Source organism: Podarcis cretensis, assembly GCF_951804945.1.
Source record: "Podarcis cretensis genome assembly, chromosome: 12".
Taxonomy (NCBI): Eukaryota; Metazoa; Chordata; class Lepidosauria; order Squamata; family Lacertidae; genus Podarcis; species Podarcis cretensis.
Window position 1 is genome coordinate 49830605 of NC_137181.1, and position 12516 is coordinate 49843120.

Consider the following 12516-nt stretch of genomic DNA (forward strand, 5'->3'; position numbering starts at 1 on the left):
CTCTGGATCCAGCAGAATATCTGCTTAGATTGGATAGTAGAGAACTACACAGTGCTTGCCTCGCTGTCTCACACATCTTTCTAGGCTTGACAAAATACAAAGGCATGTTTTTATAATGTATGTAAGAATACGCATTGTGTTAAAATGTGGACAGGGGTTAAGAGAATCTTAAGCAGTGTGACATACTTCATGGCTAGTTCCAGTTTGCGTTCTACAGATGCACTCTACAGCAATTTCTAAACACAAGTTAAGGACGCGTTAAATAAACTATAAAAAATATTGTTATGATCTAGGGTGCCGGCAACTGTGTCTTGCTGCAGCACTGTAAAATTACGGCAAATATATTTTCCTTTCTGCTTAACATATGGCAATATTTTTATGAATGAATATGACGTAATTGCTATCTTGTGCAGCTGCAGATGATTCTGTCTTTGGTCGGGGAGGAGGGGGAAAGGCAAGGAAATGTCGCAGATGGACAGTAGTGGTTCCAAAATGGTTACACTGGTCTCCGGGCACAAAAAGAAACACACGTGTGTTCTGTTATGTACATATTTTAATGTACATAATATTTACTGCTGCCTCTCTACTGGGATCCATTACTGAAACGAAAGATGATGGGATACTTTTTCCTGGATCAATATGGGGGAAACTGAAATGCGTAATCATTCTGGGCTTTGCTGATTTCTTTCACACGACGCCAGGTCTTGTCTACTGGCTGGACTTGTTTAAATCTCCTACCGGCATTGCCTCTTCAGAAAAGGCTAATGTGGAAATGGATATTGAGACCAATTCTTAAAGTCACAGTCGCGGCATGGTTACCCCTCCTGCCGTGGCTCCTCTGCCTGCAATGTTAGAACAACTAAATCAGTGGGGGAAAGTTGACAATGTGATTACTGGGGGAAATGGTGGCATATTAAGTAACCACATCACTAGCCCCTCTCAAATGATCTTGCTGTTCTATTTCCCTCCCAGAGTGGAATAATAATAATAATAATAATAATAATAATAATAATAATAAATTATACCCTCCCCACCTGGCTGGGTTAATGATAAGCCCCCACGAGGGAGGAGCCACCATGCCACTCAGCTGGCCTGTGAGCACATTAGTTACGTAAACTTGCTAGGTGGACTGGGCTCCTAATCCTTAAGGCACCAGAGCCTAACAAATACAAGAACCGAAAAGGTGTTAGCTCCTATGACGAACTTTCCTCCTGGAGATGGATGTGTTAAAGAAAGTGAATCAAATCCGACGCCTGGTGCATTTCACCTTCCCTGCATCGATCCCACGAGAAGTATTGCATCGCTTGTCCATCTGTTTGAGTGCACAGAGCTTTTCTTTTCTCCCCCCTTTTATATATAAATGCAAAGAATGTTCTATTCTTTTTGATGTAGTACATCATCCTGGGAAGTGCATGTCACAAACCAACTCCACCTTCACCTTCACCACCTGCCGCATTCTGCACCCTTCCGATGAGCTCACACGAGTCACTCCAAGGTAAGGGCTTCCAGAGAGCTGCCGTAGAAGGCAAGGGGATTTGGAGAGATGCATATATTTCAAGGTTTGGCACCTTCTAAACTTCCCATCAGAACACAGCACCAGCTTGCCTTAAATATACCCAGCGCTTATTGATCCAGAATCATCCAAGAAATCTAACATGTCCCCAAAGTTGATTGCAGCTCCTGTGGAGAGTAATAATGTCAATGTCCATGGAAGGAGGACACTTTATGCCTCAGAGTCTTTAATAAAGCCAGTGGCTTTACAGTCAAAGAAAGATAACAGTAGCCAAGTCTTCAAATAACTGAAACTACAGTGGTACCTCAGTTCTTGAACATAATCCGTTCCGGAAGCCCGTTCAGCTTCCGAAACGTTCAAAAACCAAGGCAAAGCTTCTGATTGGTTGCAAGGGTTTCTTGCACTCAGCGGAAGCCGCATCACACTTTCGGGTTCCGAAAAATGTTCGGAAACGGAAGCATTTACTTCTGGGTTTTTGGTGTTTGAGAACCAAAACGTATGACAATGGAGGCGTTCGGGAACTGAGGTACCACTGTAGATTAGTGTGGCAAAATTGGCATCATCTACGAATCTGAGGAGAGGGATTCCAAACAGTAAGAATTAGGTATGAAGGGGGGGGGGGTTGGGTTTTTTTAAAAAGTACTACAGTACTACAGTTGTCTGTTAAATGTAATTGTATACTAAAAGTCCCTCAAGGTCCTAAAAATAGATATGCCCAAGGGTTTGAAATGAGTTATCGTTATCAAAAGCTCATGTAATAACAACAGACAGTTGTCCACACAGTTGTTTTGTAGCAGTTTAAATGGCGCTGTGACACACAAGGTAAAATTAAAGAGTTAATAAGTTGATAGATTTTTCTACTCCAAAGTCCCATGGAGACATGGAATGGAGCCTCCGGAAAGAAATCATCACTGGCTGGCTCCACATTACAAAATGTTGTCGAGCCTTGCTTTATGTAAAAATAAGGCCAGACTTTTGAATGCCTTAACAAAGGAATTGAAGAAATAGTAACACACCCAATGATGAGAACTGCCGCTGCCCCACTTTACGAGGGGCACCTGTCCTAACAAGCCAAAGGATATGATGTAAATTCCTTCACATCGACTGTCTTCAGTTTCTGGCATTCCTGCTCTCCCTCACCCTTTTCTTTCTCCAGCCCGCATAAAATTTGCCATTGATTTCATGCTGTGAGATGCTGGGAAAAGCTGCAATTACCTCTCTATCTTCCCTATTGAACTTCTGGTGGAAATCTCTATTGCTTAAGATGTGAATTTTTATTCTGACATTAATTTTATTGCAAAGCACACTTGCTACTTCCCTTAGCTTACCCTGAAATCTATACTTTGCTCTCTCTGATGGCCAGGGTGGGGTGGGGTTGCCTCTTTTATTTACTGTATTGGCCCGAATATAAGCCGCACCCGAATATAAGCAGCACCTTTAAAATTCAAGGAGGGGGGAGACAATACCGGAATATAAACCGCTCCCTTAAAATTCCACAGGCACTCACACCCGTTCCGTTTTACCGTAGGTCTGTTTCAGCAGCGGTATCGTAAAAGCCAATTTTTGTAAGGTTGCGAATTTAGGCAGCACTTTAACTTTTCGTGGTTGGAATTGGGGGTAAAGGTAAAGGGACCCCTGACCATTAGGTCCAGTCGTGGCCAACTCTGGGGTTGCGGCACTCATCTCACTTTACTGGCTGAGGGAGCCGGCGTACAGCTTCCGGGTCATGTGGCCAGCATGGCTAAGCCGCTTCTGGCGAACCAGAGCAGCACACGGAAATGCCGTTTACCTTCCCGCCGGAGTGGTACCTATTTATCTACTTGCACTTTGACATGCTTTTGAACTGCTAGGTTGGCAGGAGCAGGGACCGAACAACGGGAGCTCACCCCGTCGCGGGGATTCGAACCACCAACCTTCTGATCGGCACGCCCCAGGCCCTGTGGTTTAACCCACAGCGCCACCCGTGTCCCGGGGTGGGGGGGGGAGTGAGACTTATATTCAGGCCAATACGGTACTTTGACATTCACGGTGGATTCAGAACCAAAGTGCTACCAATGGCAAGGGGTTGGCGTAGTGGAGCTCCTTAAACTCTGATGCTTCTTCACAGGTCATGTGAGGAAGACGATGAGACTGCTTTATGTCACCTTGTGCTGAGAGGAGATGTAGGGCACACAATATGACCAGCGTGGCAGGGGGTGAGCAGCGCTGCCAGCAGCCTCCATGCTGGCAGAGTCCTGTAGAAGGAATGTTAGTGTTTTATGGCACCAGCTAACTCAAAGACTTCTGCTCAGTCCCACCTCCCTCTTTCCATTCTAACCTAACATCCTAACACAAGGTGGCATTCTAACCAAAACACTATAAGATCCATATAGTGAAGTGCTGGTTTTAACACTGATTTGAAAGCACAGTTATTCTCTTTTTTTGGTCTCTGTTTTCAGGACACATTTTGAATACCCTGCCTTCCTCCCTCTAACAAGGCCCTGCTTTTGTTAGCATGGGGACAATTACCAATTTAGGAAACATCTGGCACCCTCCCTTGTCATTGGTTGACTTTAGCGTAGGGATGCTTGTTGCAATAATAATAATAATAATAGTTTATTTATTTATTTATTTATTTATTTATTTATTTATACATACCCTGCCTATCTGGCTGGGTTCCCCTAGCCACTCTGAGTAACTCCCAAAATAATAATAATAATAATAATAATAATAATAATAATAATAATAATAAAGCAATAAAATATTAAACATTACAAACTTCCCTAAACATGGCTGCCTTCAGATGTCTCCTAAAAGTCAGATGGTTGTTTATTTCCTTGGCATCTGATGGGAGGGTGTTCAACAAGGCGGGTGCCACCACCAAGAAGGCCCTCTGCCTGGTTCCTTGTTGCTTCACTTCTTGCAGTGAGGGAACTGTCAGAAGGCCCTCAGAGCTGGACCTCCATGTGAATGGAGGGGGCTGAATGACGGGGGTGGAGATGCTCCTTCAGGTCAGGTATACTGGGACGAGGCTATTTAGGGCTTTAAAGGTCAGCTCCAACACTTTGAATTGTACTGGGAGCCAATGTAGGTCTTTCAGGACCAGTGTTATATGGTCTCTGAAATGTACCTTTTGTTGTTTGTGCAGCAACCTCAGCTTATTTGATGATGTGGAGAAGAATGTAGGTAGACATTCCAGGGCCTGGTCCCAAGGAGTTTGCAGTTGAAAGTACTTAGTGATTTATCTCGGGGAGTGTGGTGGTTGAAGGAAGTATAGGAAATAAAAATTGTGTTAAGACTATATAAATATTTACTGGGAGGGAATGTTTATGCACCCGCCTTAAAATTAAGCCTTTCTAAATCTGATATGTTTGGTAGCTCCTGCTCCAGGACTTGAGCGCTAGTGAATCTGACATAAATGCCCCTTGCACGGACAATGTTTGAGTTTAGTAACTTACTCTTAAGTAGGCATTCTTAAAGATTTTGAGAACAAGCTACCGTATTTTTTGCCCTATAGGACGCACTTTTCCCCCTCCAAAAATGCAGGGGAAATGTGTGTGCGTCCTATGGGGTGAATGCAGGCTTTCGCTGAAGCCTGGAGAGCGAGAGGGATCAGTGCGTACCGACCCCTCTCACTCTCCAGGCTTCAGGTAGCTATCCGCATGCCGTGGGAGAGCTGCGCTTCCCCCGCCCCAGCCCTGCGCCTGGGGGGGGGAATAATTTTTTTTCTTTATTCCCCCCCCCAAAAAAAAATCTATGGCTTGCGGAGAGCTGCCTGTTCTGGGGGCTTCCCCCGCCCCAGCCCCGTGCCTGGGGGGGAAATATTTTTTTCCCCTTTATTTCCTCCCAAAAAAACTAGGTGCGCCCTATGGGCTGGTGCGCCCTATGGGGCGAAAAATACGGTACTCTTGGCAAAGGTTAGAGAGGTTAAGATTCAGTGCAGAGGCCCAGCAACTCTTATGGAGGTATCAAAATGAACTTCTTTCCCAAGTTTATTTTACAAGCCATTCCCAGCACCTAGTTAGCACGTATATTGCTTGATCAGGAAGACTAATCCATAAATCCATTTTGGGGTAGAAAAGACAAGGGTAAAGGCTGCAGCCATTTACAGATACTAAACAGAAAAGGACCTTTTTTATCCCAGATTTGATGTGACACTCCCTTGTAAATTAGTCTATGTTTATTCATGAAACAAAGTAAATCAGGATTTCCTGGAATACTAGAACACAGTCAGCTCTCTTTTGTGAATCTTTTACAGCATCACATGCCCAAGAGTTTTTGCAAGTTCCTTATTTGAAAATAGAATGGGATGGTTATCTCCAGGCTCCTTAGTGACTCACTTGGGTTCTGTTGCTTCCCTCCTATATGCAAAAAAACCTGCCTGCTCCTTCCGAGTGTGGGATTATGTGGAAGCTATCATGTTTTCCTTCCAGTAACTGCTGCAGAACTGCTCCAGTCTACCTGCCAGCCCTAGCCTAGGACTAATATCAAGGAGTATTTTAAGCCTGGAATGAGTGAGAATGGACAAGCTTCTCTATTAGCACATTAGAGCAGATTTTGTTAAACTTTCCTTCTGCACAAAGGACTGATTCAAGAGCCACAAGACCTGTAAGTCGCTAAACCTAGGGCAAGATCATAGGCAATGTCTATAAAATGAAACATTTGTGTGCGCACACATACTCACTGTTGCACGCACATGTTTGTATTTTTCATGTGCAATGCTTCCACATGTGACAAAACATTTCCCCAGGGCTGCAGCAGTTGGCAGTGACTTGTAGTGACATTCACTTGTTGAGAGCACCTAGCACAGGCATAGGCAACCTTCGGCCCTCCAGATGTTTCGAGACTACAATTCCCATCATCCCTGACCACTGGTCCTGTTAGCTAGGGATTATGTGAGTTGTAGGCCAAAACATCTGGAGGGCCGAAGGTTGCCTATGCCTGGCCTAGCACAAAGGAATGTTGGTTTCCTGTTCACCTGAGGGGGAAATGTAATATTTTCCGCCACTTTTCCCCTGTATGTGTACGATATGGTGGTGACATGAGTTCATTCCACCCCAGCTGCCATGTCAAACAAGCCATGTGGATAATTGTCCCTTAGCGCTCTTAACCAAGTTGGTTGGCTGTTATCAAACAACTGGAATTACAGCTGCACTCCACAAGAGGGCATATTTGCTATGCAGCAGGGAGCAGGCTGCTGTGATGACTAAGTTCTGTGTACTCTCAAGTTCTGTGTACTCTCTAGTTCTGTGTACTCTCTTTGGCTTCTCCCGAGGCAGCTTCTCATGACTATTATTATTATTATTATTATTATTATTATTATTAGGGAGGGAAGAATACACATAGGTGCATATGTTGAACTGGCTTCATGAGTTGGTTGACACACAGCCCAATGAACGTGACTTTTGGGGATATGTTGCCATGTATCACATGTAGTGATAAGGACGTGTCCCTGAATGTTCATAAAGTGTGCTTTAACTACACCATAATTTCAGTAATGGCCCCATAGCAGCCGGTGCACGGGATTACACCTCAAATAAATGTTCTTTTAGCTCCCTCACAAGCCTCCCACACCATTTTTCAATGGCAGAATTATAGCAGGGTAGAATTACTACTTTTTTTTACAAGACCCTCTTTAACCCATGCCGAAACAGCAGCTGTTTGAGTCAGCCCCACGACAATCTGCTCACACTACAGTGGTGCCTCGCAAGATGAAATTAATTCGTTCCGCGAGTTGCTTTGTCTTGCGATTTTTTCGTCTTGCGGAGCACGGATTCCCCGGGTATTAACGGTTTTACAAAAAAGGAAGCAAACTCGCAAGACGTTTTCGTCTTGCGAAGCAAGCCCATAGGGAAATTCGTCTTGCGAAGCACCTCGAAAAACGGAAAACCCTTTCGTCTAGCGAGTTTTTCGTCTTGCGAGGCATTCGTCTTGCGGGGCACCACTGTAGTCTTATAGCTCCCAAAATGAATTCTCACCAATATACTTTGTATCAACAGAGTGTACTGGTTTTGTTTTTTTAAGGCCCCCCCCTCCCCAATTTTATATTTGCTCCAAACTGAAACTCAGTCAGCAGAAATACAGCTATTGATTTCAGTGGCGGTTTTGTAGCGAGTATTCATGGCAGAGATTTATGTAGTGGGATTTGTGAACGTCATAATTCATGCTCTTCTGCACAGTTTCTCTTGCCATCACTGTAATCAGAATGTCTTGATAATAGAAACCTCATTAAATCTGCCCTTGTTAGAGGAAGAACCAGCTATTGTAACTTGCAAAAATTGACCAAGCATGCATTTTTAGTGTGCATATTGCCTGCTCTGCATCATTTCATGGGAATGGCGTTTGATGGCTATTTTCTGACCTGTTGTTCAGAGTTTACCTGGTAGAATCAGAAGGTAGAATAAAATAAAACAACTAATCAGCAGTTGATCAAACAATTGCATGGTGTGTGTGGGAAGCTGTGAGCTCGCAACCGTCCCTAATAATAACCAGACCTCTTTTAGGTGGGTAGGAGCAAAAAAATGTAAGCATTGGTCTCTGTACACATACTTGCTTAGTTGTGGGGTTTCCTTTCTGCTGTGTGTTAAATGGAAATAAGCTGATGAAAGAAATGGGTATAATGTTGCTGCCCCATTGAGCATAGAGAACAAGAAGCCACAAGACTAAGGTAGCTTTTGTACATGATCACATTGTCTGGAGTCCCCCCCCCCTTTCCTCAACCATAATGTGGCCAATTTGCATAATCTAGAATGTGCATTTGGTTTTATAAGAATCTTCTGTATTTCTCAAATTTAATATCATCCATAAAGGTGCACAGTAGACTAGGGTTTAGACCAGGGTTTTCCAAACTTGGGTCATTTTGGACTACAGTTCCCATCATCCCTGACCACTGGTCCTGCTAACTAGGGCTGATGGGAGTTGTAGTCCAAAAACAGCTGGAGAGCCAAGTTTGGGAAATCTTGTTTTAGATTCATGAGTATGTGGCCTGTTTGCAGGAAGCTTGCATTTAATAACATCTGCTATAAAATAGTGACTATATTCCTTCCACCCTCTTTTTTATTATTTAACAAAACTAATGTACCTCTTGCTTGTAATTGGAGCATCTAAGTAGTTTACGAAAAATAAAACAAACATTAAATTTTCATAAGAAGGGAGTTTAGGACAAGCGTTCCTTTTTCACAGCTAGTGATAAAGCATAACTGTTTGGAATATGTTTTGTCTGTGTAGCTCCCTTAAGTTCTGTTGGTACACTTACAAACAGCTGCAAGCCTATTATTAGATTGTTAACCGAAGCATTTACTTCTGGGTTTACAGCATTTGAAAACCGAAACATTTGTCAATGAAGATGTTCGAAAACTGAGGTACCACTGTACAGTCATCCCTTGGTTTTCGAACAGCTTATTTCTCGAACGTTTTGGCTCCCGAATGCCGCAGATGCCCAAACGTGAGTTTTCCGGTTTGCAAACTATTTTTGGAAGCCGAATGTCCAATGGGGCTTCCGCGGCTTCCGATTGGCTGCAGGAGCTTCCTGCAGCCAATCAGAAGGCATGCTTTGGTTTTCGAACGTTTTGGAAGTCGAATGGACTTCCGGAACGGATTCTGTTCGTCTTCCAAGGTACGACTATACTCAAATCATTCCTGAGAATGGTGGTTGAGAACTCATTTTTCCTGCTACCTCAGACAAACATTGTCTCTCTAGCTGACCTTTAATAATCTGAGGCAATTGAATTGGTACCAAGTACGTTTTTATATGTGGGTTTATCAAGCGTTGGCAGTTTGAAAGTCAGTATCCCGATGGAGACCTTGACTTGTTTTTCTGTTTCTCTTCCCCCTGCCAGCCTTAACGCAGCACCTACTCCAGCTTGTAGCAGCGTTGGCAATTTGAAAGGCACCCCGGTGGCCACGCCGTGCACCCCTCGGCGCCTGAGTTTGGTCGAATCCTTCACCAACCTCCGGGAGTCCACAACCACCATGAGCACTTCCTTGGGGCTGGTGTGGCTACTCAAAGAGCGTGGGATATCGGCAGCAGTGTATAACCCGCAGAGCTGGGACCGCGCCGGCAGGAGTTCCCTCCTGAGCACCTACGCTCCCAGAATGGCCGTCATTCCTTCCACTCCCCCCAACTCGCCTATGCAGACGCCTTCTTCCTCCCCGCCGTCTTTTGAGTTCAAATGCACCAGCCCCCCGTACGACAACTTCTTGGCTTCCAAGCCGGCCAGTTCCATTCTGAAGGAGGTGCGGGAGAAAAAGAACATCCGCAGCAGCGAGAGCCAAACGGACGTGTCCGTCTCGAACCTCAACCTCGTGGACAAAGTGAAAAAGTTTGGGATTGCCAAAGCGGTGAGCTCGGGGCAGCCGCAAGCCCCTGCGTTGGCGAACGTGCAAGGACCTCTTCTCCCCGGGGCACAAAGGCCAATGAAGGCCTTTGCTCCCGGGAGCCTTGTACCAGAAGACCTGGCCTTGGGCGGTCCTTCTGTGACAAGTGCCATTGGGGGTCTTCATCTGAACAGCGGCATTAGGAGAAACCGAAGTTTTCCAACGATGGTGGGTTCCAGCATGCAGATGAAAGCGCCATCGTCTTTTACTCCTGGCCTATTGATGGGAGCAAAGCTTCCTAAACAAACCAGCTTACGGTGAATGGCTTAAGATGCGGCCGAACTTGTAAAGGAGAAAACGAAAGCGCTCCTTCTTCAGACAGTTTTTTTAAAACAACAACAGATTTTTCTTCTTCCATTTACCATTGAGTTTGACAAATCAACTTTGTGCCTAATGGGGGGTGGGGGGGGAAGAGTCTAAACTTTGTACAGGATGTAAATATGTACCAGATGTATTATAAAGTGAATCATGACACTGTTTTGACAATTTAACATGCTAACCTTTTGGAAAGGGTGTTTTTTGTTTTTCTTTGCACTGGAAAAAAAAAGAGCAATCCTTGGATAGAAAAAATAAAAATAAAGAATTCTTAGTTAGCCTAGCTTGATATTGGAACTATCCTCATCTAGCAAGGGTTACAGATTATTCTTTCCAAACTGTGGGATATCAGCACACATAGTAACTCCTATAAACACAAGAAATTTTTGTAGTTCATCAAAGCAAGTAGATTAGCATCTTGAACATCTTATTCTGCCTTTATGGATGAAAAGGGGAATAGTCAAAGGATCTTTTTTCTTACAAAATAAACTTGAAGTAATAATGTGTTGAGAGTGACTGCTAAGTCTGCTAGGTGCCAGGAAGAAAACACACCTCTACTGCTGCTGTTTCATGTCCTGTGTTAATATTATTTTCGAATGCTGCACTGGAATGTGGAAGGAAAAGTGCTTTAAATAGTGTTTTGTTGCAGACACTGAAAATACACACCTCTCAGAAACAAAACGAAATCTTGTATCTTTCTTTCATGAGGAGCCAAAGTCACTGAAAGAGTTGATTTTAGGTATGTTTAAAAGCCTAAATTTAAACAAATGTAGTGCAGTATTGCCAAAAGATGTGTCCTTAAGAGAATAATTTCAAAAATAGCTTAGTAAGAGTGGTACAAGTGAAGGATAAATATTTCCATCTATTCTTTACCTCCAGATTTTGAGGTATTTAAAATGACCCAGTGGATCACTTCATAAACAGGGTTAGACCATTGCTATTTTAAGTGACGGTATAATTGTCTTTCATACATATCTGTTTCCATCCGATCCATGTGATAGAGCTACTAGCAAATGGTTTTACATCATCCGCCCTAATACCTTTTGGAAATCTTCAGTATTTGGACTTTTCTTCCCCCAAAGACTTTTCTAATTGTAAGGCTAATTCATTATTTAGTATTACATATTTTTTTAATGGTTCGTTCACACAAATCAGGATCAGACTGGTTTATGATCCTGGCTTGTTCGCTAACCATAAGGATAAACTAATGAGTTTCCCTAACTTTGGACTTCACAGGGAGCTCTAGTTAGTTTGAAAGTGGAAGCAGATGTTTGTGACCTTGAGGCTACGTCCAAGGTTCATTCATGTAATGCTAAATCATAATTTAGCACTGTAGCATTGCGTCCAAAATGACCCAGTACGTAGAAACTTGAAACAACACCCGGAAAGAACTGAAAACAAACGGGGAGCACAAGGCACCATTAAGTTCTTCCGCCAAGAAGATGGCAGCTTGGCCAGAGCATTCTTGTGCAACTTCCATTGGGTTGTTTTTTTTTTGGGGGGGGGGGTCTTATTCAACAGAACTTCCTGTCCCAGGTCAGGTTTATTTTTGAGCTTATGTTTTGAAGCAGTTGGTGTGCCTAGTTTTGTGGGTGGCTTGTTCTTGACTTGATTTAAAACCAAACCCACTTTATTTATTTATTGCCAGTACCTCACTACATACCGTGCATTGCCGTTGTGCCAGACTGTTACTAAATCATTAGCACTGATAAATATTTGCAGTAGTGGAACTGTGCGGTTGTCGTTTTTTATGAGCGACAGATAAGCCCGGTTATCTGTTCACGGATTAGCTAGTTGCAATTCTGCTATGAATATTGAGAATGTCAGAGGACAGCAAGAGAGGGGATAATTAGCGAGTGCATGGGCTTCTAGATTTCTATTTATTCTACCGACATTTTAGCACTTTGTCATTGCCTCTACTTGCTGTTTGTCTGTGTGCACTTAATTGCAATTTGCAAGAACATAACTTAAATCTTTTTATCTGAATGTATCTTAAGACAACCAATAAATTAACAATTTTGAATAGGTGAAAAAAAAATCACGAATGTATGAGGACCTTTTCGTGTACCAAGAGACCATGAGCTCATTTGTGGAATAAAATAGTAAAAACCCAATGATGAAGTTGAAAGTATTATTATTCACTCTTTTTAAATAAAAGAAGGTGTCTAACCACTGGAAAATCAGGTCACAAGACATTGAAGAATTACACTTCTGTTTTATTCACAATTGAATATCAACAAAATCGGGTCACAAGGCATTGAAGAATTACATTTCTATTTTATTCACAATTGAATATCAACAAAATCGGGTCACAAGGCATTGAAGAATTACAT

The 12516-nt window shown here is 43.1% G+C and overlaps 1 protein-coding gene across 11 annotated transcripts in view; it reads left to right on the forward strand.

Annotated features, from left to right (window-relative positions):
- TRAK1 (trafficking kinesin protein 1) overlaps positions 1-12297 on the forward strand; it is a 136426-nt gene extending 124129 nt beyond the window's left edge. For 7 of the 11 annotated variants that reach the window (XM_079947205.1, XM_079947211.1, XM_079947206.1 and 4 more), the window contains 2 exons: positions 1393-1495; positions 9331-12297. In XM_079947205.1, coding sequence (XP_079803331.1) covers positions 1393-1495; positions 9331-10129 — 902 coding nt within the window. In that variant the 3' untranslated portion in view covers positions 10130-12297. Of the gene's footprint in view, positions 1-1392; positions 1496-3620; positions 3709-9330 lie in introns of those variants that run through there. The other 4 variants (XM_079947203.1, XM_079947208.1, XM_079947209.1 and 1 more) reach the window with 2 other exon arrangements.
- The last annotated feature ends 219 nt before the right edge of the window (positions 12298-12516 follow it).